Here is a 27,919-nt window from a genome sequence, read left to right on the forward strand (position 1 = left end):
TGATCAGCTCACTAACCGTTGGATGAGAAGCCGTCTTGACTCGTATCCCTGTAGTCTACTGGGAATTTTAGATCCTACTTGGCAATGACATGTGAGAAAAAGAAGAGAGGAAAATAGGACAGCAAAAGGCTGAGATGTTGCGAAAGGTACTCTTCAAAGAGGTATAGAGTGGGTAAATGCAGGGAGCGAAGAGCTAAAAGACCAAAGTCTGACATGTCACTTTCCCAGAGGCCAGACGATGATCCTAGCAGCGAGTTCTAGATCGAAAAAGCACGGATTACGGTCTTACAAAGTACAACAAACGGGTGATGCCACTGGTGACTGAGATAGGACATAAGATTAAACAAAGTGGTACCTCGCCCATATATACGACCTGGCAAGGTACATACCTACGTGTACCGACATACATACAGTACCAATGTCGTAGCACACAACTTGCTCCTATTTTCCTCTTCTCTCAACATCACATCATTCAGGCGTCCTCCGAGACATTGACAGGTCTGGATTTACTTTAGCGCTGCATCGCCAATTTTAATTCGTCGCACTCAACAAATCAGCTCGGTGATGGTTCCTTGAGACATGCACCGGGCGGGCCAGCACCAGCAACTTCATCATCCACATTTGCGTCTCGCTTCGCCTCTCTCCCCACTTTAAGTGCATCTAGGATCCGAGCCCGCTCTCGCGCATACACTTGTACATGCCACTCGTTGTACACCGTACATGATCCCGTATATACGGACTACGAGCACTGCCAACTACCGGTACGAAGCAGAGGAGGACACAGAAGATTCTGAACCCTATCTGCGTTTCCGATTGGCGATAGCAGACAGGGATCACCCTTGATGCCGGGGATACGTGTGAACGGGTCGAGCAAGCCTTACGGCGCACATTCAGCTGCCTTCTCGCACTAAATAATATTGCCCCCTTTGATTGCCATCCACCATCCCAGATGAGATGGGGCTCCTGTGCCGGTCTACCAGAGGCGCGGTCAGCCTGTCAGTGATAGTGCAGCGAGGTTACAGGGGATGAGGAGAAACAAAAAAGGCTGACATCAATCGTTGCTGTCCCCTCTCGCTGATAGATTGACAGTCAACCTGCCCCCGGCTCGTCACTCGGACCCTGGAGCCGTGCCATCGCCTAATTGGTAAACCGGGCTAAATGCCTTTTTCATGTGGCTCACGGCGGCCTTGTGCAGAATACTACAAGTAGAGCCTGCGACTAGTTTTGTGCGCCGTCGGCTCAACCTGGCTTGCTGAAAAATCGGCTGCTGGATCTGCTTCAGCTGCTGTGCACTGCTCGCCTTGATTTTTTTCTCCTGTAGATGGGACACGGAAAATATACACGGATTCCGACTGTTCGCCCCCTCTGTCAGCGGTGAAGATGTCTTGCCTGTGCGATGCCATTGCAGCCTGAGCTTCTTCCTCATCGCCAGCTTCTCGACATCGCCATGTCATGGCACGGGGTCCTGGAGAGGGGCCTCACGCTGGTACGTTCTGCCGCCTTGGCGTTTCGCCCCAATACGCAAATCTATTTGCTGGAACCATCATGCTGCCGCGATTCGCTTCTGTCCGCAATCCACAACATCGCCAGCTGGCGCTGCACCTTGGGAGCTGAAGCGGGATGGGGCAGCTCTGGGCTGGGGGCCAATTCAAGCCACAACTCCATTGACGCTGCGCGCCGGTTTACTTTGAGCTAACTCTTTGTTTTGCAGCCTAACGACACTCGAGTTGGATCTGGTCGCGACGGCTCCAGTGGTGGTACTTTGAGCACAGCAAATGGCAATAAGACAGCTTCTCTGTCCAAACTTGGTGCTACCTTTGCCCCCGTCGCGATATATCTGAGCATTTGCTTGCTCTGTTTCATCCTTTTGCGGCCGCGTTGCAAGCGGGTTTATGCACCGAAAACTATTCCCAGTCTTCGATACCCAGAGTAAGAACTCCCTTTCTCATCGCTTCGGACTAGACTAGACCTCTTGGACGGTTCTTTAAACCCAGCTTCGATTCACAAAACTATTTGGACTTTAATGTTTGTTTAAATCTAACACAAGCCATCTTAGAATACCCACCCCTGAGCTGCCCTCTGGCCTATTCAATTGGATCAAGCCCTTTTACAAGATCCCAGATACTTATGTTCTCAACTATGGCTCTCTCGACGCCTACTTTTTCCTTCGCTACCTCAAAGTCCTGCGGAATATTTGCCTTGTTGGCTGCTGCATCGTATGGCCAATCCTCTTTCCGATACACGGTACCGGCGGCAATGATCTCACTCAGCTCGAACTCTTGACGATTGGTAATGTCGTCACAGGATCGGTAAAGCTATGGGCCCATGCCATAGTTGCCTGGTTATTCTTTGGTAAGGCGCTGCTAGCAATTGGTCTATACGACGTCCACTAACATGAAATTGAAGGATTTACGCTACTTACAATTGTCCGAGAGTGCATCTACTTCGTTAACCTGCGCCAGGCATATCTTTCGTCGCCGTATTATGCTGATCGACTATCATCCAAGACAATGCTCTTGCTTTGCGTGCCGAAACCTTACCGCGATGAAGCCAGACTTCGAAAGCTCTATGGCGATTCTGCAAAGCGAATCTTCATCCCACGTACAACAAAAGAACTTGCAAATTTGGTCAAAGAAAGGGAGCAGACTGCTATGCGACTGGAGAAAGCCGAGATTGCTCTAATCAAGAAGGCTAATGCTGCCCGCAACAAGTTTTATCGCAAGAATCCAGAGTCTGCTGGTGTGCGGAGCTGGTTCACAACAGGGCGTGAAAATCGAGCTCTGAATAGCCAAAATGCTGGAAATGGGAAAGACACGCCATCGCATAATGAGATGAGTACTGTAGACAGTGGCGAAACTGTTCAACAGTCTGACGAGCCGCGGGAAGCAGTATTATCTGATATTCAATTTGTGCCGGATATCGAAATTCAAGAGAACATTGACAACGCTGAAGGAGGCAAAAATGTGACTGTTCACGAAGAACAGGAGGAGATCAAAGCTGAGGATTTGGACTATGTTCATCCCTACGGCTTAAGACCCAACTTGCCGGACGTTAGAGGCTCTGTCGCGGCCCAATGGATACCGGCCGAAGCTAGGCCATACCATCGACCCATCGGTAATTTCGGTCGTCGAGTCGATACAATTCGCTGGACTCGCAATAGACTCAAGGAGCTGAATAAGGAAATCTATCAACTACGACGCCGAATCCGGAGAGGCGAAGCCGACCCTCTCTCCGCTGCTTTCATTGAATTTGATACCCAAGAGGCTGCTCATGCTGCGCAGCAAGTTGTGGTGCATCATATGCCATTACAGATGGCGCCCGGTCTGCTTGGAATTCGCCCAGAGGAGGTTATATGGGAGTCCCTGAGAATGAGATGGTGGGAACGCATTATTCGGCGTCTCCTGGTACTCTGTGGCATTACCGCTAGCATCATCTTCTGGTCCATTCCTTCAGCCTTTGTCGGCATCGTTTCCAACATTGATTTCCTGACCAAAGAAGTTCCGTTTCTTCATTGGGTCAACGATTTACCTAGTTTTGTGAAAGGTGTTATCGGTGGTTTTCTCCCGCCCTTTGCTCTATCTGTACTCATGGCACTGGTACCAATCCTCTTGAGAAGTAAGAAACTCCTCTTTCCCTATCATTTATGGCTATAACAAGGAATATGAACTAAAACTAACGTCTATCCACTTTGTAGTTTGTGCTGCACAATCTGGAATTCCTTCTCTCGTTATCGGAGAGCTCTTTACGCAAAATGCATATTTTGCGTTTCAAGTCGTGCAAGTATTCTTGGTCACAACCATCACTTCGGCTGCCTCAGGAGCACTTCAAAGCATCATCCAAAATCCCCTCGGCATCCAGTCACTTCTTGCACAAAATCTGCCCAAGGCATCTAATTTCTATCTGTCATATATTCTGATCCAGTGCTTGGCTACTGGTGGAACTGGCATCCTGCAAGCGTCTTCGCTGATTCGCCATCAAATTGTGGCGAAAACCACTGATATACCAAGGGCACGATTTAAGACTTGGCACAAACTTCGACCAGCTCGTTGGGGTGGCATATTTCCTGTGTTTACGAATATGGGTGTAATTGGTAGGTCTCGCATTCTTACTTTCTCTCTCTCCATATTATATAACCATCTGTTTCATGCCCATATAATAGGAAGTTTGGACTGACCATGGCAATTCTTTACTAGCACTTTCATATGCCTGCATTGCGCCATTGATTCTTGTGTTTTGCGCTGGAGGTATGGCGTTTATGGGGATGGTTTGGAAATACAACTTGATCTATGTTTTCGACACATCGACGGATAGCAAAGGTCTCTTCTATCCGCGCGCACTGCAGCAGCTGATTATCGGCCTTTACCTGGCAGAAATATGCCTGACTGGCCTATTGATTCTAAATAAGGCGTACGGCCCTATGGCGCTAGTCATTGCTCTTCTGCTTTTCACGGGGCTAATTCATTTCTTGCTGAGAGACGCCATATCGCGCCTCACGTGGAATCTGCCACAAACACTGGCACTGGAAGAGCAGATCCAAGAAGAGGAAAAGATGAAGCTGGCTGCTGAAGCTGACAGCGGAGAAGCGAATGGAAATGATGCTGGTGGTGCAGCGGCCAGCTATTTTGATGTGGAACAAGCATTTGGCGACGAAGAAGAGCCTGAATTAGAGGACTCTGACGAAGATGATCACCATGTGGTCTCTAATAGGGGTCTTGAAGGCGCCAGCAATATCCGAATGGCCATAACGGATTGGGTTAAATCTGCTGCTATAGAGAAATTCAAGACCGAGGCAGACAAATCTGGCATAAACGAATATCTAAGAAGAACATTTGCTTTTCTTAGGAGTGGAGATGGAGAGGAGCCACCGGGATTTCTTATCAGGTGGCTGCACCCAGAGGAGCACGAAGACTTTGTGGCATTACGCAAGCTGATTCCACAGGAAGAACGACCACCTATTGCATATAAAGAAGGAGACAAACGTGCTACCTATGAGCCTCCGGAACTTTGGCTACCGAAGCCAACTCTGTGGATCCCAAGAGACGAAGCGAGAGTGAGCAGACAAGAGGTGGCACATACTCGGCTTTCCACGCCAATATCTGATCTTGGCGCAGAATTGAGCCAATCAGGGAAGATTGTTATTGATAATATTGATGCGGCTCCGTTTGAGGAGCATAGAATGCTATTATAGCGAGCGAGTTGGTCATATTTTTCTACTATAGTATCAGTATTGCTCCAAAAGCTGTGTAAGTGTTTAGTTAGGAGTAGTTGCTATACCCGACCACGCTGATGGCGTGCGTGGCCACTGCTGAAATAATGTAATATATGAACCTATAATGAGCACTGTTTAATGAATTTGCTTTCAAAAAATTAATTATTGCTTCTTCATACGTACATAATGTTATTGCCACCGCTGATACTAGTAGTTTAAGCAACTGATCTCAGAAGCCAGCGCCACAGCCTTCCGTTATCAGCCACACTTGCAGCTCCAATTGACCCCACTACGCTTCAAAGCTCCAAAATTTCTAGGCCTCGCAGATCTTTAACTGACATCTGCAATTAAGTTTTGTCGCAGAACAAAATATTCCCATCGACCTTCTTTTTTTTCGGCTGTAGCAGTTCAATTCAAAATCCAGAGCCGTCACTATGCCTCTCGACACATCAACATACTCCCTAGCGCTGCTGCGCATCGACGGCCGCCGATGGAACGACCTCCGTCGCCTTCATGCCCAGATTCACACCCAGGACGCCGCCGATGGATCATCATACCTCGAGATGGGCCATACAAAGGTCATGTGCGTGGTGACTGGTCCGGCAGAGCCGCAGGCGGGGCAGAAGAAGGGAACTGTTGGCAGCGCACAGGCTACTGGGCAGAAGGAGGGAGCGAGCATCGTGGTGAATGTGGTAGTGGCTGGCTTTTCAAGCGTGGATCGTAAGAAGAGAGGAAGAAACGATAGGTAAGACGAGAAAGAAAATGGTGGAGAAGATAGGAGAGACAAGAGGCTAATTGAGGCATCGTCAATAGGCGCATCCAAGAGATGGAGATTACGATTCAGAAAGCGCTGGCGGCTAACCTGCATACTCACCTTTTCCCACACTCGACTATTACGGTATCTCTGCATGTCTTGTCCCAAGACGGCTCACTTCTTGCTGCGCTGATAAATGCGACTACCCTCGCGGTCATTGACGCCGGTATCCCCATGACAGACTACATCACAGCCTGTACCGCAGGCTCAACCTCCTCATACGCTGCGGGCGATGATGCAGCCGATCCTCTGCTCGACCTGAATACGCAGGAGGAGCAAGAACTGCCCTATCTGACGGTTGGAACACTGGGAGACAGCGACAAAGTTGCGGTGCTGGTGTGTGAGAGCCGTGTTCAGGTGAGCCGGCTGGAGGGCATGCTGGTGGTGGGAGTGGACGGGTGCAAGCAAGTGAGGAGATTGCTGGATGGAATTGTGAAGCAGAAGGGAAGAAAGATGATTAAAGAAGGGTCAGTAAGGAGGAGTGATATGATGGCTGTGAGCTTGGATGAATAATTGGCGTTTCTTTTGGACTGCTATGCTTTTGGATGATACCAGGTGAGTTTTATGGGAATTACTCTACGGCGATGTTTTATGTTCAATCTTGTTCTAGTTTTTTTTTTCCTATTTTCTAACATAGATCTTATTTAGCTGTCAAAATATAGCTTCTTTTCAAAGCTCATCATGCTCAGACTCCTCAGCTGCTGGGGCCTCTGTCTCGACCTTGGCCTCCTCGGTAGCCTCTGGCTTTTCAATGACAACGCCCTTGGGGAGCTTCTTCTTCTCACCCTCGCCCATGCGAACGGTGTCGATCCAAGACTCAACGCTGTGGACGCTGAATTCGCCCTCCTCGTAGCGTTTCCACCAACCACGGCGGGCGTTGAGGGCAATGAGCTCGATCTTACCCTGAAGACCGAGAGCCTCCTTGAGAGCGGCAGAACCCTCGACATTGCTATCCAGGGAGAAGAAGGGGAAGTGGCGCTTTCCGTTAACGTATTTGGTGTGGAGCTGAGAGACAGAGGAAATGATCTTGTTGCGCATCTCGGAGGTGGATGCGGGGACAAAGGCAAGAACACATGTGTGAGACTTGGACTGGAGGCAGTGCTCCTCGAGCTCGGCCTTGGAAGTGAGGGCGGGGATTTCAATGAGGGTGGGTTCGGGTTCGGCAGCTGTAGAGGTTTCGGAGGATGCGGTAGATGATGAGGATTCCTTGGCCTCTTTGGCCTCCTTGGCCTTGTTGGAGGTTGCTGACTTCTTGCCAGACTTGGCTTTGGCCGGAGCTGGATCGGGGTTGGGGGAGCCGACTTGCTTGAGGAACTCGAGCAAATCCTTCTTGTTGAGCTCTCCATCATAGGTAATGGGCTCCTTGCCGCCTCCAGGGATGAGGACAAAGGACGGGAATGAAGAGATGCCGAACTTGTCGACAGCGGCCTTTTCCTTATTCCTGACCTGTCCCACAGAGATGACGTCCAGGTAATCAATGGCAATACTCCTTAGCAGCGCACTTGTAGTTCCCTTCTCCGTGAATAAAATAACCTTTGGCTTCTCCTCGTCCTTCTCCAAGAATCCATCAATCTCCTTATCCGTCAACTTGGTAACGTGGTTGTTAATCTTGGACACGACAGCGTCGACGATGCCACTTGCAGTGCGCGGGCCCTGGTAATCCTCAACGACAGGTCGGCCAGCCTTCTTTCCAGGACGGACGATCTTGAGGGTAGGGAAGCCCTGGATGCCCATAGAGCCGCAGAAGGGCTTGTTAGCCTCCTCGTCGCAGTCAACGGCGGCGACCTTGGCGAGGCCCTGGAGGTTCTTGGCGGCTTTCTCGTAGGCGGGCTGGAGGTTTTTGCAGTGGCCGCACCAAGGGGCGTAGAATTCGACAATCTGGCGGGGTGTGTTAGCTACTGTTGGGCTATATAGAGTTTATGCATCCATGTATGTTTATATGGAATGAGTGTGACAGATCACTTACAGAGGTGTAATTGGACTGCGCAATGAGACGGTCGTAAGACTTGCCGTCTACTTGCAGAACGGCAGAACTCTTGGGGTACAAGCCGGCCTGAGCAAACGGCAGAGCCGCCAGACTCGCCGTCAGGGTGGCGAGGAGAGCTTGTTGATGCATGGTTGTGGTATATGTGAATAGACGTGTAAGTTAGTAAGAATATGAGAAGTCGATTTGTAATATCGCAGCGCTCTCTCTTGTTATAAGATGGCGACGCTTTTCATAAAGTCCCCCTCTTTTCACTTTTCTGCAGAAGTAAATTAGTGAGTGAGGAGATGGCAAATAGAAAATGCAACGTCGATGCGGCCACGATGTCACAGCGCTTGAATTTATAGTGGCTGACCCTTTGGTGAAAATGGGGATGAGATTTTGGAAAAGGCCACGCTGGAGGATGCACAGTGTGAGGTATGGCTTACCAATAAGACAGGGCAATTTGACACTGGGCCTGAATTGTATTTATAGAAGTGCTGGGCTATTCGATATGCTGGTGATGTACTTTTCGCTAGAAACTTTAACTCGATTTGATATTCTAGTTAACTTTTAGAACATACTGATAAAATTTTCAAGTTTTAATGTTGAGAATGAATAGCAATGTTTTGGCGTCAAGATTTCTGAATACGTTATATCTTGTTTCAAACACAGTGTCATTTAGCCAAGCCGTATGATTTTTGCAGCTTCCACATCTGAACATCGTGTGGCGCGACCTCAGGCGGGGCAAACGCTGTGGCTGGTGCTGAATACATCCAGTCCAATACATTCAAGGCTCCAGCTTTAAAGTGCCTTTGCCATGTGGGCAAATGTGGGGGAGCAGCATCGTCACCTTATTACGTCGCTGGCAAGGCAACTCTCAACAAACCCATCTCCATCTCTGCTCTGCCACTTCTTGAAACCTTTCTTTTCCCTCTAACGCTGCACTTTGCTTTGCTATTTACACATCAAGTACAAAAGAGAGACGAGAGCGAACCGCAATGGCTGAGCCAATCCCCGCGCCACTCAAGATCCCCGAGGTCAGTCGGTTCCTCAACCGAGCAAACCAGCTGCGCGCCTTTAAGCCAGCTATTTCATACTGGTGTATGTGTGCTTTATTCACTTACCTCATACCTCTATACGTTAAATGATGTTTTCTTACATGTAAAAATAGGTGAATACCATGCTGTCAACCAGATTGTAGGCAAGAGCCTGCATACCACCGACGATGACTGCTTCAACTTCACCAAGACGCTGCTCGAGCGCCTCGAGGCCACAAAGACAGAGCGCCCAGACGATGATGCGATTATGGATAATACGGCAGGCCAGGCCTACGTCGAGCAGTTTGCGCAAGAGACATTTGATCGTGCGGAGCGAACAATGAAGGCGAACAAAGTGACGAGGTGAGAGGATAAAGAAAATGACCTCAGCGCCGCGCCCGCTTCTAACAGCTATTCTAGACAAACCGCCGATACCTTTGACGCCGCCGCAACCTTTTTCGATCTCACCCACGAATGGGGAACCCCCGAACCAGAAGTCCTCCAAAAGATCAAATTCGCAAAGTGGAACGCCGCCCGCATCCTCAAGGCCATCCGCGAAGGAAAGGACCCCAACGAGTCAAACCCCAAGCCCCGAGAAGAAGAGGAAGAGCCCGCGCTCGATCCCATGGACCCCGATGTTCAGGAACTCACAGCTGCTACTGCTTCACCACCACAGGCCGCATTTGTGGAAGACGCCCCTGATGGCGGAGAGCCCTCGCGAGCAGAGCATGTTCAAGACGGATATTTCCCACAGGTCCCCGAACAGCCGCAGAGCGAACCATTCGTCCCATCGCCAATGAGCACCAGCCCGGTCCCAGTGTCCAGCATAAGTCCTCCTCCACCTGCGGAACCTCTTTTCCCGACCCAACCTCCGCATTTTACACCTCAACCTACGCCTGCGATTACGCCCCAGCTTCCTCCGCAATTCACATCTTTTGCGCCTCCTCCCCAGCCTCCCCAGCCCATCAACCCGTCTGTTCCACCTGCATGGACCGCCCCTACGGCTCCTGTCCCGCCAGCCGTCGCATCTCCCATCCACGCACCGGCTCCTATAGCGCCGCCGGCGATTCCCAAGCTAGGAGGTAGCCCGCGAGCAGCGGTAGATCAGAAGAGCATGGCGCAGGCGCAGAAACATGCCAAGTTTGCGATATCTGCTTTGAACTTTGATGATGTGCCGACAGCAGTCAAGGAGCTACGGAATGCGCTGTCCACGCTTGGAGCACTCTGAAGAAGGAAGAAGAAAGAGAAAGAGAAAGTGGTAGTATTGGGAAATTGAATCTATATGGGATACCAAACGAAGCGAAATGCACGAGATTTTCAAGTTTATGAAACACTTTCAAGAGTAGTAATAGCCTATAGAAGGAGTGGTATATTTGAACTACCTATGCAAAAAGAGCGCGAACCCTCATCGGGGTCTTGGACGCCGTAAACAAAAGACAGACGCTTTGAGAAGTAAAGGTTAGTATAAAAGTAGTAATAGAAGGTTAAAACAAAGCGCCTGTTCATATAATAGGAGACATCCATCATAACAATCATTCCAACAAGTTCCAAACAGAATCTCAATACCCATTGCTCCGTGCCCATTACGCCACAACCATGAGACCTATGTTGTGTGCATTTCCGAACCCTTGAATCGGAACGCTCTCGATTGGCCTATTAGCATCCGGTCCAATCGTCGCAACCTCTTCTTCCTCGTCTGCATCAGTCCAGCCGCGATCTGGTCCCCATTGGATCGACAAGCCTTTCTGCTCGGTCACTACCTTGAAAAGACCAGTCATCATGGCGCCCGATTTCTTGACGCTAGACCAGGCGTCGAACTCGACGGCATTTACCGCCGGCAACGCTTCAAGGACGCTGGCAAGTAGTTGGCGGCTGAATTTCTCGTAAAAGCCCTCGGAGCGACGGAAACCCTTAAAGATATTGTCGCTGGGGTCGCATTCCACAAGGACCTTGAGCTTGTGCACATTGATGCAGTTCTGTAGCCCAAGTGCATCGTTGACAGCCCACCCTTTAGGTGGCGCATTCCACCCCGGACCGAGGCGCAATTCCAAAGAGGTAAGGCATTCGCGCTGGCGGGGTTTGAGACGGGCGAGGATGGGTTTCTTGCTCTTAAAGTATTTGCCGGGATATGTGGGGAAGAGGCGAAAGGTTCGGGTGCCGTAGAAGAAGTAGGTTGCTTCGTCACGGAGCAGCTTGCAGACGCGCATGAGGCCGAGCCTCTTGTGGTAGCGCTTGTAGTTGTCTGGGGATAAGTCTATGACGTCTTCGTTTTCGTCAAAGTAGTATTCGTAAATCTTGACGCGCAGTTCCGAAGGCAAAGAAAGAAAGTGAAATGGCGTTGCGGGAACGCGCGGTGGTTTCTTTCGGAGTTCGATGATTGGAGTATCGAGGGTCAAAGAAGCGATATCAACAGAGAGAGAATCGATAGATGTAGTTTCTGGTTTGTCGTCATTGCTGACCGCCAAGGCTTGAGACTCCTGCGCCGGAGCCTCGATCTCGACCATGCTTGAAGCTCCTTGAGGCTTCTGTATAATGGTCGTGTGCGCCTTGTTTCCAGAGGCGTGTGGTTTATGCGCCCCGGCTTGCGACTTCTTGGCCGTCGCTTGCGCCTTTCTTGGAGCTGGCGGCGGCATAGGCTTGGTCATTGATGGCCGGCGGCCAGTGCTCTTGGAGGGGTGTTCAGACATGATGAAGTAATCGAGCGGGAAAAGAAATATAGCTAGTTTCCAATTTCGAGATGTGGCGAATTATGGTGAAAACGCAATCTGTATGTATTGTATTCGCAATCTGGGGTCCAGCTGGGCTGCCACACCGGCGGTTAAATAGGGCGGAGTAAAGTCAGTCAATCAATTGCAAGGAACGAGGTGCCTCGTCGAGGGTGGTTCCATGGCGAGATGACAAGACTCGAGATGAACCACCCTCTAAATTGCACCAAACGCAAAAGCCATGATAGGGGTCTGACTGATTGGCGGAAGGCGAGAGATCAGCCGATGGTCAAGGAATGGTGGGTGTTCCAGAGCGACGCTGAGACAAGGGACTTGAGCGAGAGTCGCGAGTAATATTACCACCAGTATGTAGTAATATCTAAGATGAGCGTCGTACTAGGATGAGAGACAAGACACAGCCAAAACAAGGGTTCGCGAGTGTGAGGGAAAGACAAAAGACGGAAGCTGGGGAAGGCCGATTTTTGTCTTATGACAAACCGGGAATATCAGACAAAGTACCCGGTACCGATCGGAGGTTTTGGGGAAGAAGGCGGAAAGGCCGAGCGTTCTCCAATTGTTGGCAGCGCCTGGCACGTGAGCCGGATGCGAGCGCGCTAGGCTGCAAGCGGCAGTGAGGGGCCCAAACGGGGCAAATGCACAGACCCCCACCTCGGAAAGAACATGCCAGAATCGCTTAAACCCCGGCTGAAGCATCCCGGACAAAAAAAATCTCTTGGATGACGGTGGCGGGCCAATACGCAAGAGGAGAAGAGCGAGTCACTAACAAGCTTCTATTCTCTAGGACCATCCAGCTCGCAGCAGCCAACCACGAGCATTGGACCGGCGGCATCGAGATCATCGTCCAGGGGCCTGGCATGCGCAATTGATTCTTCTCGCCTTTCCATCTGTCCCGCACATCCTTGAACGACGTCTCTCATCACAATGCTTTCCAGAGTAGCTCAAGCCTCTCGGCTGGGGCTGACGGCCGGCCGGCTACCTCGAGTTGCGGCGCTGCAACCTCTCCGGATTCGCCCAGCAACAGCTGCTCCAGCTTCTCAATTCCTCCGAGCCTATGCCAGCAACAAGCCGAGCTCTGCGCAGACACCCAAAAACGCTCAGAAGCAGGCCTCATCAACACCGAAAGACCCCGCCGCGGAAAGCTCATCAGCGCCAGAAGACAATGTTGCTTCGCAAACCGAGCAGAAGCCCGCCGAGTCTGCCGAGCCTGAGCCCATTCCCTTTCACAAGCTCCCGGATCTCACCCAGGGTATTCCTTCAACACTAGAGGCCGAGCTTGATCAAAGAGCGGGCAAGTCGGCGTCATCGTTGGAGGTCGGCGCCGAGGAGGAGAGTGCCGGTGGTGGCCGTGGCCGTGGAGGAAGAGAAGAGTATGTCTCTACCAGCGAGCGCAATCGCAAATGGTGGACTCGCTTCATGCTGGCCGTTGCTGGTACGGGATCGGTTTTGAGCATCGGATACATGGGTCGCAACTGGGAGGACTCCATCGAGGCGGACCGTCACCCGGATATTCCCAACGGCTGGACCCCTCAGCTGTGGTGGCAGCGCACCAGGGCTCGATGGACTGAGTCTGTTTCTTACTACCAGGATCCGGCATTTGAGAAGCTGCTACCTGATCCCGATCCCAGCTTCGAGCGACCCTACACCCTCTGTCTCAGTCTGGACGACATGCTCATCCACAGCGAATGGACTCGTGAGCATGGTTGGAGAGTCGCCAAGCGCCCTGGTATGGACTACTTTATCCGATACCTGAGTCAGTACTACGAGCTGGTTCTCTTTACTACACAGCCTTTTGGCATGGCAGAACCCGTTGTCCGAAAGCTGGATCCTTTCCGCTTCATCATGTGGCCTCTCTATCGCGAGGCGACCAAATACGAGGACGGAGAGATTGTCAAGGTAAGCTTCTACCCTCTTCTTATTAACTTCGCTTCCACCTTAGTTTCGATTCTAAGCTGACTTTATGATTAACAGGATCTCTCATACCTCAACCGTGACCTTTCCAAGGTCATTATCCTCGACACCAAGGCCTCCCATGTCCGCAAGCAGCCCGAGAACGCCATCGTTTTGGACCCCTGGAAGGGCGATGCAACCGATAAGGAACTTGTGGCTCTGATTCCCTTCCTCGAATATATCCACACCATGCAATACTCCGACGTGCGAAAGATCCTCAAGTCTTTCGAAGGAAAGCACATCCCTACCGAATTCGCCCGCCGAGAAGCCATCGCTCGAAAGGAGTTCAACAAGAAGCTTGCTGAAAAGAAGGGCCATGGAAAGCCATCCGGCATGGGTGCGCTCGGCAACCTGCTGGGTCTGAAACCCAGCAAGATGAGCATGACTGTGCCCATTGACGGAGAGCAGGATCCTACCGAAGCTTATGCCCAGGGCAAGATGATTCAGGACATTGCTCGCGAGCGTGGCCAGCGAAACTACCAGGCTCTGGAGAAGGAGATTCGTGAGAACGGCGAGAAGTGGCTCAAGGAGGAGCAACAGGCTATGGAGAAGGCCCAACAAGAGATGATGAACAGCATGATGGGCAACTTCTCTGGCATGTTCGGCAAGAAGGAGGGTGGCGAGGCTCCCAAGGCATAAAGCAGCCCCTCTCAACAATCTTGAAATGAAGACACAAAAAAAGGTGATGGATATGGCGTTTCACTATCTCTCCGCTACATAATGGTTTCAGCTTTGTAATAATTGTAAAAACATCAAAAGGGGGGAGAAAAAAGGAACGCGAGAAGAAGAAAAACAAAGGGCAGGTTAAGGTTCTCGCGTCCGTTGATCGAGGACAGGATTATTTGCATATAGAAATATTTTCGGCATCATGGCATGGGCAAGTCAAGCCTTTATGCTCGCTCGAATTGGGGAAGAGGGAAAAAGGAAGGGCGCGCGGGCGCGAGGCGGTCTTTGACGGGCGCCAGACTTTTTTGTATTTTGCTGCGACAAGAAGGATGAAAAATGTACTTCTGTGTAAATCGACTTGTATATTAGAGGATGTACGAGATGATGATGGATTATGTTGAAGAGATGTATGGAGACTTTATTCAGTGAAGTGAAGTGAGTTGAACATGGCTGCAGAGGATAATGAGGTGTCTTGGCTTATGTCTACTCTTCTTTTGCTTTGAATCCTCTTTCATTTTGTAGGTCGGCAAACAGAGTTGATAAAGGATAATTCGCTTCTCATTACAACGTATTAGTGACGCTTCTAATTAGGAGATATCAAGCAGTAGTAAAGATTGCCCCCATAATTAGCACTTCAATGTAACATATAAACCATCAACTTCACACATCTTTGAATCCCAGTCGCCCGCATTGGAATATTATACCCAATTCATCTCTTCCATTGCATGCCTGGTTGAAAATTCACAGACGGAGAGGTCGTCACTATTGAACCACCAAAAGAAGCATCGCAGAAAGGGGTCACAGAAATCGTCACCAAATCAGTCACAGTTGCCGTGACGATGCTTATAGAAATCGACTGAGGCGGCTGTTGCACTATCACAACATGAGCTGTTCCTCCCGAAGAGCTGGTGTAAGTGCCTGGCAAGAGGGTCTGATAGTCTGTTCTGAGAAAGTTCGTTACAGGCGTAAGAGTCGTGAATGGGAGCGGGCTAGTTGTAGTCGTTGAGGTTGTCGTCAGATTTATCCAGCAGTGGTCGCAACGAGGATTGGTGACGCATTGGAAGTATCTGTAAGAGATATTCTTGTTTAGTAAAAAATAGCCATTTATAGATTGGGAGAATAGAGAGAGAATTAGTATTACTCTTCGCCGTTCTTGTCTTTGATACGAGTGCAGTCGCATTCAGCACCAGGTTTGCACATTTCTCTCCAATAATCCCCAGTCGTTGTTGGTATCGGGATTGGAGTAGTTGATGGTGGAGGAATAGGAGGCTCTGTCAATAAGCTTCCATCACGAAGATCGAGATGCGTAGGAAAATAAGGGAATGAGAGGACAATGGGCAGATGGAAGAGAACTGCCACGAGAAGGCGGAGGAGCATCATTTTGATTGAGAGAAAGGCACGGTAAGAGTAAATTGTTGGTATTAGAGCGTCCATTATTGATATGTCAAGCTGTGATGAAAGATCTTTTGCAAATAACAGACGAATAAATAAGAAAGAAATCTCCTCGTTTTATGTCGTTGATGAAGTTTGTAAGACAAGAACCAGATGGCTCCTACAAGGCAGATATTGAGTTTGCTACACAAGATCTTGACCACAAGCTTCTCGGTAACTATATTCAGATGTTTGTTTGTTCAACCCACATCTGGAGATTTGGACCTCGCTCATAGTGTCGTATCCCCCCATCTCAAATCAGTGCATGGTTGCATTATTGCAAGATCTGTCAAACCACACATCATGCATCACTTCAAAGATCATGAAAGCCACGTAATCTCATCTGCTCATATATTGTCATTCTACAGCAAAGATCTATGCTCTATGTACGGCCATATATAACGGCTTTTAAATCTCCAAGGTACGGTACACAAATGTGCCACACCAGAACGCTCTCGGTTTATGTGACACGTGGCTCAAGCTATCACTCGGTAACCCTGGGCGTTGAATCGCGGGATCTTATGCATGAGTCCTTTAAGTCGTTTCACACAGTCGTAATGAGAGATCAGACAACCCTATATTAAGCTAAACATTCTAGAAATAATGCATACGAGTGATGATGACTTAGAGCGAGTGGAATACAAAAGCTCATCCACCAAGACAAACATCTCCACCTCTGCCAATCCATACAAAGAAATTTGGAGCCAAAAGAAACCTCGTGTTCGTAAAACATATGTCATCTCCAAAACATAAGAAAAGCAACAACACCAAGCATGCATTTGCCGACATGTGCCCATTGCGTTTTACAAAAGAACCCAAGCAAACAAACGTATTAAGTGCCTTTGCCCCCCTTATCCCAAGTATGCTACATTAAAACGTGTCTATTGTATTGTACAGGAAAAAAAGTTTTTGGGTATTTCGCTGCGTATGTCCAATCACCCTTTTATCTTAGCATGTCCGTTCTGTGTCGTCGCGGCCTCTGCTCTATTACTATTCTTATTCCACCATAGGGAAAATCTGCGTTTCCCCTGTTCAACTGCTTCAAAGAATCGCGCGTCCACATCGACACCTGCAGCGCCCATGATGGTCACCGCGATATACACCAAGAAGACGACAACTACTCCGAAATCTAGAGAATGGACAAACCACCAAAAGTGCTGTGTGCCGAGGCGGCAGTTAACAAACTCGTACTCCCACTCCCAAGTCTCCTGGTTGAACCACATGCTGAGAAGGCCAGCGTTGCCGTTAAAGTCGCCCATCATGCTACGGACGGTAATCTCTCGGCGGCCTGGGATACCTGAAGAAGTCAGGTCGGGCAGCCCTTGAGCCTGGGCATCACGCCATCTCGCCACTTCCCAGAAGCGCTCAGCTGGATCTGTGCCGTTTGTCTGGTTGATGAAATGGTACGTGTCACAGCCTTCGTGGTCGTGGCCGTTGAGAATCAGACCCTTGCGGCCCCTTCCACCGGCAGCAGCGTTAGGGTCTTTGTTCATGCCGTAGAATCCTTCGAGGAAACCTTTGCTGGCATCTGCACTCAGAAGATACTGCTCCTTGACGCCACCGCCGTCTTCCTGGGTGTGAAAGTCGAAAAAGGGCGCGTCGACACAGACGCCTTCGGGTTTGTAAAGAGGAATGTGGGTTAAGACGAGGGTGAATATGCCCGAATATTCGACAGCAGCCGATGTTCCGATGACCTTGTTGATAAAACTGTACGTCGCGTCCTGCAGAGATGTGTTCTTGGCAGGGGTGTCTAAATTCATATCATTGAGGACAACAATGCGAATTTCAGGCTCAAGTCGAACCGACTCGGGGTTCGTCGCATCGTTATGCAAAGTGGCTAGCACATCAGAGTCGTTGATCGGAATTCCGAATCGAAGCTCATAGTTGGCCTTGCCAAAGACACGCTCGAATCGTTCCAGTCGTTCAGGTGTCAAGTCGCCTGCATATCCAATATCGTGGTTGCCAGCAACGTTTACAATCCGTTTTGTCCAAATCTCCTCCGCCTCGGATCCATCCAGCATACCCGAGAGATCATACTCGTGCTCTGGGTACACGGCGACATCATCAGGCACTCTTTCTCCGCCGCGGAAAACTCGCTCCCAGAATCTGTGCCCCCTTATGTCAAATTCGTCATCCTCTATCCATTGGCTGCCCAGTAGGTCTCCAAGGACCGAAACGTGAGTAGGGCGCGACCACCAGTGCAGCGTTCTGTAGATGTGGGCGAGGTAGAAGTCGTTGCCGAAGAGGTCGAAGCGCTTGCGCATGGACTCGAGAAACCACGGGATGTCTTCGAAAAAGATGTCGACAATGTCGTGCACGATCTGTCGGACGCGTTCGCGAAAGCACCAGTGCTCGGTGCGAAACGTGACATGGTCGTAGATGCTGAATACGTGGGGAAACGTGCCCAAGATGACGGTTGGGATCGACGTATCGCCCTCCAACTGAGGATCGCCCAGAGCAAGAAGTCGGAAGGGAGCCAGTTGAGTCGGCACATAGTCTGGTTCGGGTTCGCGCTCGGTGTACGGCCAATGCAGTCGTTTGGTTGCTTCCAAGGCCTCCTTGGAGTCTCTCGATGGCAGAGGAAACGCGCAGCCGCCGAAAAAGGGATAGAGATAGAGATAGATGGTGCAGGCTATCGCCAGAGGCACCAGAAGGCCCAAGCCATTGCGGAGAAAAGCCGCGACTAACATGTAGCCAGCCGCATATGCAAAAGGCACAGGAAAGGTGGTAGGAAGGGAGAGAAAGAAAAAGAGAATTAAAAATAGTAAGTAGAAGAGAAGAATATGCTGACCTGTCCAGAGTTTGTGATGGCCTCAAGAAACGATAGTACGTACTGCAGATAATTTAGTGGATTAGCGCTCAGGGGTCCAATCCCTTGGACCCATAGCGCGGTCTTAGCAGCAACGTGGCGCGGGTACTTGAATTTATAGCGTAGCTGGGTGCATCTCTATGTATCTACCGATGCCCCGCATTAGTGTCTGATTCGTAGCGACGCATCCCCTGAGACGATACAAGTCTGAAGAGAGCTAATCTGGTTAAATAAGAGGGTGCTTGGCTAAACGGGAAGCTATCTTTATCTTTATTCCAGCAGCTAAAAGTAACAATTTTAAAATGAAGCTAAGCTTGCAATGAGAGCGATATATTGCACCTAGATCGGCTTAGCTTTTCGAATCTATTTTCTTCATGTCACTGGACGCTTCCTTGGCTATATGTTAGTCACGCAAGGAACTGGTGTCTGAAACGCTTCATGATCGATATTATGAAGGAAATGTGTAAAGTATCCTTTCAATATGAATAAGTAGGATAGAATAACACTATAGGTAAGGCATTGAAGAGAAAATCCTATTTTAGTAACACATCTCTTGGATATGCCGGGCCAGTCGTTATCTCCGCGAGTGTCCTCTGCTCGTCAGCATAATCGTCATGTTTAGTTATTATGCGCCAGTTCCGGAGAATGAATATTAAGCATGTGGAATCAATAACCGAGCCATCAGGATTCATCCAACATCACAGCCAAATGTGCGCGGAGGTTGCATAGACCTATATATCTTCGCCATTACTAATCGAGTGTCAGTCGAGGGTCAGATTCAGCGGTGTCAGAAAGCATGAGCACAGTATTATAAAGACAACAAACGGAAATTACGCAATTCACATTATTAATATAGATTGTGTTTAGCTCAAACTCAAATCACAAAAGATGGGAGCTTGATGGGAGAAGGATATGATATTATAAGTATAGGACGATGTCCACCTGAGATTAAGTGTTGACCGCAGTAAACGAATTATTGTCTACTTTTCTTTGCTCAATTCACGTTGACAAAATGACACGATCTTTAAACATCCTTATACTCGGTGGTGTGGGAGCACAAAATTCCTTTGTTGCCCAAGAACTCGCCAAAGCAGGCCATAAAGTGCGTATCCTAAGTCGTGATACAGAAAGAGAGGAGCCCAAGAAGCTGGCGGCTTTGCCCGGTATTGAAGTCGTCAAAGGAGATACTTATGACGAAGATGTGCTCGTGTCTGCTTTCAAGAACATCGAGTCTGTCTTTGTGAATACGAATGGGTTCGCAATTGGAGAGAAGAGCGAAATTTACTGGAGTATTCGCATCTACGAAATTGCCCTCTGGGCTGGCGTAAAGCACTTCATCTATAGCACACTGCCATATGTGTCCAAGAAGAGCGGTTTCAATCCTAAATTCCGCGTCCCATTTGTGGATGGAAAGGCCAAATTCGGAGGTATAGAGCCCCGTGCCCTTTTAATTAACAGAGCTTCTACTAAGTGCATCTAATAGAGTACCTCAAGTCTCAGCAGACAGATGTTATGAATTGGAGCCTATTGGAAAGTGGTCCATACGCCGAAGACAGCCTCAATCGACGTGCTCCCGAGCTGGACGCAGCGACGGGTGAGTGGATCTGGAAGTTATTCCTAGGAGAGAGCGGCTGTATGGCACTCGTCTCTCTGAGAGACCTTGCCTGGTTTGCGCGATACATGTTCGAAAACCCTGAAGAGTTTCGTGGAGACCTCTTAAGCGTGGGCATCAAGCACACTTCCGGGGCAGAGCTTGCTTCTGCACTTACGGCTGTCACAGGCAAGCCGTCAAAATACGTTCCAATGACAGAGGAAGAGTTTCGCCAGCGGTATCCGCTTATAAAAATGGGTGTAGCCCATTCCCCAGGATACGACGATCCTACGCTTTGGACTCCGCAAAGCATGTTCTATAACTGGTTTACGGTCTGGACGAATAGTATCGGTAATACGGGACTGTGGACCAGGGACTATCAGCGCCTGGATAAGATTAAGCCGGACCGAATCAAAACTGTCGAAGAATGGATGAGATCTGTTGGTTATGATCCTGAAAGGCCCGTGAAATCCGTACTGAAGAGTGGTATGACATTGGCTGGCATTGGCGAGGTTATCGGAAAGTAGTGGTGCATGGAACAATCCTTTTTGGATTGGTGAAGATATAGGAGTTGTTGATTTAATCACATAGACTCCGTAATATTCTTGACTAGTTTAAATTATACTGTGTATAACCAAGATGCTACCGTCATCATGATCATCATGACCATCATTATCTACCATATTCTGAGCGCGGACAGATTTTGATGACTTACTTCCCATCTTTGGGTAAGTGACAAGGACCAGAGAAATTTTGGAGTGGTAGTTGGAATATCAGTAATAGAATATACATCGAGTTTGGGTGCTGAGATGCTAGTGGTGGGGATGATGGTGGGAAATTGTTGCTAGTGGGGAGATTTTGGAGGGGGGCAAGGCTATTATATAGGCTGGAGGTACTCAGGTAGATAGAGAGGTGCGTGTAAACATGCCTGGTACCTGGTACCTGTGTGTACCTAATGTAGGTACCGACATAGGCGTCTTGAGGGATGCTTGGAATTCTCAACATCCGTGTGGTACAATGGCTGTTGGCGAGATTCCCGTCAACTCTCTAACTCACCTCAATGTCGCCTTTGGATATATTAGCAATGACTTTCGTATAACAAACATGGATGGCGTATCTTCTGATTTGTACCGAAATGTGGGCAATCTCAAAGCCAGGAACCCAAATCTCAAAATTGTTATATCGTTGGGAGGTTGGGCTTTTAGCGATCCTGGCCCTTGGCGCAGCGTTTTCCCTACAATGACATCTTCGTCGGCAAATCGCGCGATATTCATCCGGAATCTGCTAGGATTTCTCTCAGAGTACGGTTATGATGGAGTTGGTAAGTAACTCAAATGTTTTTATTTTGCTACAGTCCAGCAGATCAGCTAATTTGTTGTCACAGATTTCGGTAAGTTGATGCTCTACAAAAGTTTATATTATGCCTACCACTTTCCTCCAACTATGTTGAGCATCCTTCTTGAAACTTAAGGTGGTGACCTTTGTATAGAAGTCCCCAATGAGTGGCCAACTGCATCCATGCTATCAAATAGATACCTGATCCCATCTGGCCAACTATAACTCACAGATTGGGAATATCCCGGGGCCGATGATCGAGGTGGCAGTGATGTAGACGCCGCTAACTACGTTGCACTTCTAAAGGAGCTGCGAGCAGCCATAACTAGCAGTGGCCATAATTATACTGTTACATTCACAGCACCAACATCATATTGGCACTTGCGGCATTTCGACATTAAAAATATGGCATCATATGTCGATTGGATCAATCTCATGTCATATGACCTTCATGGGATCTGGGATAGTGCAAACCCAATTGGTAGCCATGTTCTCGCTCACACTAATCTAACTGAGATCGACTTGGCTTTGGATCTGGTATATCCGTTCAATCATTCTCCTATTTTCTTGATTGCTTTGCTAATCGGTGAATACGAATAGTTTTGGAGAGCCGAAATAGAACCGTCCAGCATTGTGTTAGGCCTTGCATTTTATGGTCGGACCTTCAACTTGAAGTCGTCATCTTGCTGGAAGCCTGGCTGTCCTTTTGGAGGCCCAGGAGATGCGGGCCCGTGTACTAATACGGCAGGAATTTTGTCATATCGAGGTATAATTCCAATACATGGTATAAAATGAATTTTCAACTAATGTCGAGTGATAGAGATCCAAGCGATACTTGATCAGACCGGCGCAGCCTCATATCTGGACAAAGAGGCCGCTGTGAGATACTTGGTATATGGTAACAACAGTTGGATTTCGTAAGTTATCATCTCAAGAAACACAGTCTACATGTGACCAATTGGCATTTAGCTGATACAGAGAGCATACAGCTTTGACGATAATATCACATTTCAAGCAAAAATTGATTATGCCAGTAAGATGGGTCTTTCAGGACTTATGGTTTGGGCGGTTGATCTCGATGATAGCAAACTTGACGCTCTGAGAGCCGTCTCAGGATCCAGTGTGGCGACTGGAGCTGATGGCGCCTTTTCACTCGTTGATCTAAAATACTTGTTCCCATCAGAGGACCTTCCATCCTCTGGCTCTCAACCTTCATACGGTCTGGTCACATTTGGTAGCGGTGGTGATTTACATGATGTTAGTCCCACATCTGGACCATTCGGCTTTGTTCTGATTGCGGGAGACTCTCATGTTGTCACAAATCTAAAGAAAAGGAATGGTGAGCCAGAGCCATTTACTTTTCTCGACTGCCCTGCAGATGTCGGAAATCGACCAAAACACAAAGTTCAAACTGCTAGAGTAGCCTGCCTGAGCGATGATTTGGAAGGGTGTTTCCAAATACTTGAACGTGGCGTTGAAGGAACTATTGTTGAAATGCCGGATAGTGTAAGCTCATAACTAACTGTTTTGCACAACGATTTTAGGAATTTACTGACTCAAAATTACCACAGTGCGCCCCTAATTCATTTGCAAGAGGCATTTCTCTGAATATCTCACATGGTGAGCTACTAACTATTTGAAGAATCCCAAGAACCATTTAATATAGCTAACCAATAAATTTATGCCAGACCAGTCAGTGCCTTTGGGTATAGGAAACAGAACCCCCACTTCTCCCGTATATGATTTCTCATTTGACTTCAATCTTGGACTTATGCGCAGAGACTCAGACAACACGAGAATTCGATTAGATTACTCTAACGTCCCAGGCTACTAATGTTCTCTGAGATCCTCCTGTCAGAAATGGGCAATGAATCGCACCTGGACCGCCTAACAATTTTGCTCGCAAGGACCAACCACAGAAAACTCTGATATGATGTTAAATATGATCATCATTTTCTTTTTGTTTTATAATGTATTATCTTTTTCTAACATTTCTACGATCTAATTTGCGTGATCTAGGTATTTCAAGGAGGCGTCATTGTATCAGAAACCACACTCGTAGAAGACTATACTCGACAAGAACAGCTCCTAGTAGCGAAAGAATTGGGTGAGTATACAATCTTTTCTTTCTCTCTTTCTTTCTTTCTTTCTTTCTTTCTTTCTTTCCTTCTCTCTTTCTTCCAATTTTTTTTTTCATCATTTGTAATAACAAGTTAACAAACCAGGTATGGTATTTAATTATCTCAATAATAATAAGGTATGGGATAAGTTTTGCGCAACGTATCAAGCCTTATACGACTATATGGGCGATTTCAATACTTTTTATGCGTCAAAGGGCCAAGTTGTCGCGATACCAAATCTACAGGACGAATGGGAAGAGTTTATTCGGACTGCTCTGGACTCAGCAGTCACTCGTGCTCTCGCCGCTTTTGACATGATGTACGAAAAAAGAGCGTATGTAGAACCAAGGATTGAATTCCCTTCCAACTATAAAGAATTAGTCTTATAGCTAACCTATAAATATACAAATAGTACAAGCTCCTACCTCAATCCTACATTTTCGTTTCAATGGCTGATCAACAAATACTGGAATAGGCCATCGTTTAAGTTACCTGGAACATGTCCACACTTAGGTCCAACCAGAGTGTAAATTTGTAAAATATACGCTTGAATATCAATAGTTTGGAGTATACCCATTTGGAATTCATAAGTAGCATCAAATATTGTTTAAATCCTCGACTACGCAAAATATAAACCGTAACTCTCGTCCCCTTCACAAGTGAAAGATTCTATCACATCTTGTCAAAGGCCGCCTTAAACAGGAGAGCCGAGGACATACGCCGCCGGTTTCCAATTGAGTTTCCAAATGACGATGCTATCCCAAGGGAATACACGGCCTTCATATTGCCAGGTGCGTTTCTTTTTTATTTTTCTTTTATTCTCTTAACCAAGAATAACGCACTCAGAGTCTAACAATAAGCTCTAGATTCTCCTCCTCTTCTAACCACGATGTCTCCCGAGCTCATTGAGAATCTAGTGAGCCATCTGGACAATCGCTCAATTAAGAATCTACGCCTGACTTGTAGATTCTTCAGTGCTACCAAGTTACGCATCGGTCGAGTCTTTCTCTCTGCCAATCCACTCAATATTAATGTCCTTCGTTCTATTGCAAATCACGACGTTTATCGCCAGGATGTTATCGAGCTCATTTATGACGATGCGCACTTATGCCACTTCCGTACTGATCATTCCAATCCGCTTCCCGAAGACGTCTCAAGGATGTATTTCGATAGGCCAATGACGGATGTAGAATGGTTTCAGGCCGAGCGGGATAGGAACATCCAGGAATTAAGACACCGCCGAAAAGCAGATGACCCAAGCCGCCCTGAAAACCTTATAATATCACAGCAAGCAAATGTCGAATTATCGCTAGAAGAGTCATGGGCGTATTACCAAGATCTAGTACGCCAGCAAGACGACATGATTGCCCATAGGGCTGATGTCGAGGCTTTTCGATATGCTTTACAACGGTTTCCCGCCCTGCGAAGAGTCACTGTTACACCTGCTGCTCATGGATGGCTATTCACCCCTCTCTACGAGACCCCTATGATTCGGGCTTTCCCTTATGGATTTAACTATCCAATTCCTCGTGGCTGGCCAACTAAACTTCCTAATCTCGCGCCATGGGAAGATTCAAAGGCGCGATGGCGTGGCTATTGTCTAGTTACAAGGGCTTTGGCTCAAGAGCGATCACATCATCGCGTCTCTGAGCTTCATATCGACTCCCACTATCTTCAAACTGTCCTTAATTGCCGCATCTTCGAGCAGTCATCCCAGGAGTATTCAGATTTTGTTTCCTGCCTTCAGCACCCTAACTTGAAGAAATTGCACTTATCCCTTATGGTAGAGTTCAGTTGGACAGCTTTTCGCCGTGATCTTTTACGAGATGCCTTGGCAAAAACTTCCGAACTGGAACATTTCAGCTTGGAAACAGGCATGGACTTATATGACTTCGCTCCCGAATATTACTCCCACCATGAATGGCCACCAGCACTGCAAAATTTTCTTCCTGTTAATTGCTGGACAAGGCTACAATACTTTCGGCTATGGAATTTTCCGGTGGATTCCGCTAATTTAATATTAACGCTCTCACAGCTTCCTGCGTTACAGTCACTTGAGTTGGGATTTTTAACCATACGCTCTGGCACGCAGCGCAAGTTGCTAGAGGATATGCGTGACTCTCTGCGCTGGCATGAGAGACTTACGCATCCCAAAGTCAAGTTTGCTGTATCTTACCTAAGTCCTAATCGTTATATCCAGGGGCGCGCAATTTGGATTAACGAAGAAGTTGAGAAATTTCTATATCATGGTGGTGAGAATCCATTTGATGAGGAGAACGACGACGAAGTACGCTATGATATGGGAGTTGTAATAGACGCCTATGATCCATTGTATGAGAGGCTTCATGTAGATTCAACGAAGTATAGAGAGCTATATACGAAGTAATGGGTATAATTGAATGCAGATGATATTGATAAAACGGTGTTGACTGGAATGGAGCATTCCAGCTGACTCTCCGATTACCTCTAAAGCAATGAGTGCTAGTTATATGCTATTTACATTATCACATACACGTAATTGATGTATTAGAAGTTTTTTTTTTTTGTTGGCGATCTGCGAGGCGGACTAAAGAGCTAGCGACAGTACGGATAATACTTCAAATCAGACCTTACTAACACATAATGCAGCGTACTTATCAACAAATCAAGATACACGATATATTCAAGACGGATTCAAGTCTACTATTGAGTCATAGTCTCTTTCGCTACTTAATTCGGCTTGTTTCGCTATTCTGGACTCAATAGTGTGCGGATTTATTACAAATCATAGCTATATTCGGGGCTTGTGTGAAAGCGAAATGTGTCTTTTTTTCGCTTTGACTTCTAGTTGTGTAGATCGACCTCGGTATGAGAAGTTGATTTACTTGCACTCTGAAACAAATAGAAGTTACGTGGCTCGGCATGGGTGACTAGGCAGCACCCTCATTGTTTCCCCGTTAGCTGTCAAAAAGTTCCCTCTGTAGGATTTTAGCGTTGTTAGCTATCGCTCAGCATGCGACTTCGCTGTTGAAGAAGCCGTGATTCCGAGAGCAATGCCTACGAAGTAGCGAAGGACACTGTGTCCTAAATAACATCGCGAGCTTGTTCTTGAAATACGACAATAGTATTTATAGACCATACTTGGTGTTACTTCTGAGGGAAGGTGGAACTTGATCAGATCGCAAGCTCATCAACTGGCGTCTACCTTATTTCATACAACCCCACATTGTTTCGTCTCGCCTACATCGCCAAGTCCAAGGCAAACTTCGAAGAAAATGGCTACATACAAGCTTGTGCCCAATTGCACGGTAGACGATGCCGTCGGTCTCGCCAACTCCAACATGACAGCCTTTTACGGCGAGCCTTGGTGGAACATGAATTGGGACAAGCCTCTCGCTGCAATCATCGAATCTGCTACGGCCAGAATGCCCATCAATCTCCTAAAAGAGAGAAATGTAAGACGGCATCAGAAGGTCATAGATACCTCAACAGGACAAATTGTCGGCTATGCTCGATGGATATTACCAGAGTCGCACGCAGATTCCTGGCTCGATGCCCAAGTCCCAGACGTGAGTGAGCAGGATAAGGCTCGCTTCCAGACGGCCTTTGAGACAGCAGATTGGGCCATCCGACCTGAGGTCCACGATTCGGATGATCTCGTTGTTGAGCAATTTAATAAGCATATCCCTAAAGGGCCGTATATGAGTAAATATTACCTATTCCTTCTCCAAAGTTTTGTCGCTGATAGGGAGCAGAGCTTGACTACCTGGGGGTGCATCCTGACTATCATCGCCGAGGAATCGGCAGCATGCTTGTCAAGTCTGGTGTAGAGCAAGGTAATCAATTAGGGGTGTATTTGTATCTGATTGCCATGGGGCAGAAAGCAGTCGACATGTATGTGAAGTATGGTTTCGAGGAGCTGGATAGTCTAAAGCAAGATATGGCTAAATGGGGCCGCGAAGGGAGTTACGATACTTGGATCTTGGTAAAGAACCCCAAAATCGAGTAATGCGGTCTCTCTAATCACAAATACCCGATGTCTGGCCATGAGAAACCTTCATCTCTCTTTATAATCATTTCTACTAACATTGAAGCCTAATCACTTATATAGAGCTGCACAAATTAGCGCTGTATATCTACAATGCGTAGAATATAATCTTTTATCTTTTACAATGGTAGTTTTCTTTGCTTACAAAATGAGTAGTTAATAAACAAACTAAGAAATACTTGGCAATTGTTTATCAAGTGTAAAAAATAAAAATAGTAATGTCAAGCTTACCTAACTAAAC

The 27,919-nt window shown here is 47.8% G+C and overlaps 13 protein-coding genes across 13 annotated transcripts; 9 read left to right on the forward strand and 4 right to left on the reverse strand.

The window, feature by feature from the left end:
* Window positions 1–647: 647 nt before the first annotated feature.
* On the forward strand, window positions 648–5,371 carry GGI43DRAFT_389524 (uncharacterized protein). The gene is made up of 6 exons (XM_083204216.1): window positions 648–1,486; window positions 1,712–1,929; window positions 2,057–2,352; window positions 2,407–3,615; window positions 3,695–4,090; window positions 4,194–5,371. Exons 1-6 carry the CDS (start codon window positions 1,397–1,399, stop codon window positions 5,186–5,188), a joined length of 3,204 nt encoding a protein of 1,067 aa, XP_083065773.1. The 5' UTR covers window positions 648–1,396; the 3' UTR covers window positions 5,189–5,371.
* Window positions 5,372–5,543: 172 nt separating this feature from the next.
* Window positions 5,544–6,614, forward strand: GGI43DRAFT_3493 (exosome non-catalytic core subunit SKI6). Its single transcript, XM_083202239.1, has 2 exons — window positions 5,544–5,954; window positions 6,023–6,614. The coding sequence occupies exons 1-2, from the start codon at window positions 5,644–5,646 to the stop codon at window positions 6,534–6,536; spliced, it is 825 nt and encodes a 274-aa protein (XP_083065774.1). The 5' UTR covers window positions 5,544–5,643; the 3' UTR covers window positions 6,537–6,614.
* GGI43DRAFT_3502 (uncharacterized protein) lies at window positions 6,592–8,243 on the reverse strand. Its single transcript, XM_083202252.1, has 2 exons — window positions 7,990–8,243; window positions 6,592–7,901 (listed from the first exon to the last, which is right to left on the reverse strand). The coding sequence occupies exons 1-2, from the start codon at window positions 8,137–8,139 to the stop codon at window positions 6,693–6,695; spliced, it is 1,359 nt and encodes a 452-aa protein (XP_083065775.1). The 5' UTR covers window positions 8,140–8,243; the 3' UTR covers window positions 6,592–6,692.
* Window positions 8,244–8,740: 497 nt separating this feature from the next.
* Window positions 8,741–10,432, forward strand: GGI43DRAFT_3521 (Vta1 like-domain-containing protein). The gene is made up of 3 exons (XM_083202274.1): window positions 8,741–9,090; window positions 9,161–9,389; window positions 9,447–10,432. The coding sequence occupies exons 1-3, from the start codon at window positions 8,988–8,990 to the stop codon at window positions 10,252–10,254; spliced, it is 1,140 nt and encodes a 379-aa protein (XP_083065776.1). The 5' UTR covers window positions 8,741–8,987; the 3' UTR covers window positions 10,255–10,432.
* Window positions 10,433–11,920, reverse strand: GGI43DRAFT_3522 (uncharacterized protein). The gene has a single exon (XM_083202276.1). The coding sequence runs from the start codon at window positions 11,711–11,713 to the stop codon at window positions 10,610–10,612; it is 1,104 nt and encodes a 367-aa protein (XP_083065777.1). The 5' UTR covers window positions 11,714–11,920; the 3' UTR covers window positions 10,433–10,609.
* A 753-nt stretch (window positions 11,921–12,673) lies between these two features.
* On the forward strand, window positions 12,674–14,338 carry GGI43DRAFT_419684 (protein translocase subunit TIM50; the record flags this gene model as incomplete). The annotated part of the gene is made up of 2 exons (XM_083207724.1): window positions 12,674–13,645; window positions 13,721–14,338. 2 exons carry the CDS (start codon window positions 12,674–12,676, stop codon window positions 14,336–14,338), a joined length of 1,590 nt encoding a protein of 529 aa, XP_083065778.1.
* A 363-nt stretch (window positions 14,339–14,701) lies between these two features.
* Window positions 14,702–15,745, reverse strand: GGI43DRAFT_426967 (uncharacterized protein; the record flags this gene model as incomplete). The annotated part of the gene is made up of 2 exons (XM_083208748.1): window positions 14,702–15,432; window positions 15,507–15,745. 2 exons carry the CDS (start codon window positions 15,743–15,745, stop codon window positions 15,075–15,077), a joined length of 597 nt encoding a protein of 198 aa, XP_083065779.1. The 3' UTR covers window positions 14,702–15,074.
* Window positions 15,746–16,354: 609 nt separating this feature from the next.
* GGI43DRAFT_389532 (uncharacterized protein) lies at window positions 16,355–18,596 on the reverse strand. Its single transcript, XM_083204217.1, has one exon. It carries the CDS (start codon window positions 18,484–18,486, stop codon window positions 16,732–16,734), a length of 1,755 nt encoding a protein of 584 aa, XP_083065780.1. The 5' UTR covers window positions 18,487–18,596; the 3' UTR covers window positions 16,355–16,731.
* Window positions 18,597–18,895: 299 nt separating this feature from the next.
* GGI43DRAFT_389536 (uncharacterized protein) lies at window positions 18,896–21,020 on the forward strand. Its single transcript, XM_083204218.1, has 4 exons — window positions 18,896–19,315; window positions 19,371–20,032; window positions 20,089–20,838; window positions 20,912–21,020. The coding sequence occupies exons 2-3, from the start codon at window positions 19,618–19,620 to the stop codon at window positions 20,721–20,723; spliced, it is 1,050 nt and encodes a 349-aa protein (XP_083065781.1). The 5' UTR covers window positions 18,896–19,315; window positions 19,371–19,617; the 3' UTR covers window positions 20,724–20,838; window positions 20,912–21,020.
* A 193-nt stretch (window positions 21,021–21,213) lies between these two features.
* On the forward strand, window positions 21,214–23,645 carry GGI43DRAFT_426969 (glycoside hydrolase family 18 protein; the record flags this gene model as incomplete). The annotated part of the gene is made up of 8 exons (XM_083208749.1): window positions 21,214–21,517; window positions 21,581–21,586; window positions 21,764–22,068; window positions 22,132–22,297; window positions 22,352–22,448; window positions 22,521–23,037; window positions 23,103–23,151; window positions 23,220–23,645. The coding sequence occupies 8 exons, from the start codon at window positions 21,214–21,216 to the stop codon at window positions 23,363–23,365; spliced, it is 1,590 nt and encodes a 529-aa protein (XP_083065782.1). The 3' UTR covers window positions 23,366–23,645.
* Window positions 23,357–24,268, forward strand: GGI43DRAFT_389540 (uncharacterized protein). Its single transcript, XM_083204219.1, has 3 exons — window positions 23,357–23,638; window positions 23,757–23,985; window positions 24,064–24,268. Exons 2-3 carry the CDS (start codon window positions 23,759–23,761, stop codon window positions 24,179–24,181), a joined length of 345 nt encoding a protein of 114 aa, XP_083065783.1. The 5' UTR covers window positions 23,357–23,638; window positions 23,757–23,758; the 3' UTR covers window positions 24,182–24,268.
* Window positions 24,269–24,540: 272 nt separating this feature from the next.
* Window positions 24,541–26,049, forward strand: GGI43DRAFT_426975 (uncharacterized protein; the record flags this gene model as incomplete). Its single annotated transcript, XM_083208750.1, has 1 exon — window positions 24,541–26,049. One exon carries the CDS (start codon window positions 24,541–24,543, stop codon window positions 26,035–26,037), a length of 1,497 nt encoding a protein of 498 aa, XP_083065784.1. The 3' UTR covers window positions 26,038–26,049.
* A 583-nt stretch (window positions 26,050–26,632) lies between these two features.
* On the forward strand, window positions 26,633–27,800 carry GGI43DRAFT_389544 (acyl-CoA N-acyltransferase). Its single transcript, XM_083204220.1, has 2 exons — window positions 26,633–27,335; window positions 27,386–27,800. Exons 1-2 carry the CDS (start codon window positions 26,906–26,908, stop codon window positions 27,637–27,639), a joined length of 684 nt encoding a protein of 227 aa, XP_083065785.1. The 5' UTR covers window positions 26,633–26,905; the 3' UTR covers window positions 27,640–27,800.
* Window positions 27,801–27,919: the final 119 nt, after the last annotated feature.

The sequence above is a fragment of the Trichoderma evansii genome (genome assembly GCF_050947405.1).
Source record: "Trichoderma evansii strain SZMC 28006 chromosome Unknown GGI43scaffold_1, whole genome shotgun sequence".
NCBI lineage: Eukaryota > Fungi > Ascomycota > Sordariomycetes > Hypocreales > Hypocreaceae > Trichoderma > Trichoderma evansii.

Bases quoted from the DNA above. Each gene is read 5' to 3' on its own strand.
- GGI43DRAFT_389524 (XM_083204216.1), top strand. From the start codon at position 1,397: ATGCCATTGCAGCCTGAGCTTCTTCCTCATCGCCAGCTTCTCGACATC. The intron at 2,353-2,406 runs GTAAGGCGCTGC...ATGAAATTGAAG, and splicing joins AGTTGCCTGGTTATTCTTTG to GATTTACGCTACTTACAATT. The intron at 3,616-3,694 runs GTAAGAAACTCC...TCCACTTTGTAG, and splicing joins GGTACCAATCCTCTTGAGAA to TTTGTGCTGCACAATCTGGA.
- GGI43DRAFT_3493 (XM_083202239.1), top strand. From the start codon at position 5,644: ATGCCTCTCGACACATCAACATACTCCCTAGCGCTGCTGCGCATCGAC. The intron at 5,955-6,022 runs GTAAGACGAGAA...CATCGTCAATAG, and splicing joins AAGAGAGGAAGAAACGATAG to GCGCATCCAAGAGATGGAGA.
- GGI43DRAFT_3502 (XM_083202252.1), bottom strand. From the start codon at position 8,139: ATGCATCAACAAGCTCTCCTCGCCACCCTGACGGCGAGTCTGGCGGCT. The intron at 7,902-7,989 runs GTAAGTGATCTG...ACACCCCGCCAG, and splicing joins CGCAGTCCAATTACACCTCT to ATTGTCGAATTCTACGCCCC.
- GGI43DRAFT_3521 (XM_083202274.1), top strand. From the start codon at position 8,988: ATGGCTGAGCCAATCCCCGCGCCACTCAAGATCCCCGAGGTCAGTCGG. The intron at 9,091-9,160 runs GTATGTGTGCTT...ATGTAAAAATAG, and splicing joins GCCAGCTATTTCATACTGGT to GTGAATACCATGCTGTCAAC. The intron at 9,390-9,446 runs GTGAGAGGATAA...CAGCTATTCTAG, and splicing joins AAGGCGAACAAAGTGACGAG to ACAAACCGCCGATACCTTTG.
- GGI43DRAFT_3522 (XM_083202276.1), bottom strand. From the start codon at position 11,713: ATGTCTGAACACCCCTCCAAGAGCACTGGCCGCCGGCCATCAATGACC.
- GGI43DRAFT_389532 (XM_083204217.1), bottom strand. From the start codon at position 18,486: ATGTTAGTCGCGGCTTTTCTCCGCAATGGCTTGGGCCTTCTGGTGCCT.
- GGI43DRAFT_389536 (XM_083204218.1), top strand. From the start codon at position 19,618: ATGACACGATCTTTAAACATCCTTATACTCGGTGGTGTGGGAGCACAA. The intron at 20,033-20,088 runs GTATAGAGCCCC...TGCATCTAATAG, and splicing joins TGGAAAGGCCAAATTCGGAG to AGTACCTCAAGTCTCAGCAG.
- GGI43DRAFT_389540 (XM_083204219.1), top strand. From the start codon at position 23,759: ATGGTATTTAATTATCTCAATAATAATAAGGTATGGGATAAGTTTTGC. The intron at 23,986-24,063 runs GTATGTAGAACC...ATATACAAATAG, and splicing joins ATGATGTACGAAAAAAGAGC to TACAAGCTCCTACCTCAATC.
- GGI43DRAFT_389544 (XM_083204220.1), top strand. From the start codon at position 26,906: ATGGCTACATACAAGCTTGTGCCCAATTGCACGGTAGACGATGCCGTC. The intron at 27,336-27,385 runs GTAAATATTACC...GATAGGGAGCAG, and splicing joins CCCTAAAGGGCCGTATATGA to AGCTTGACTACCTGGGGGTG.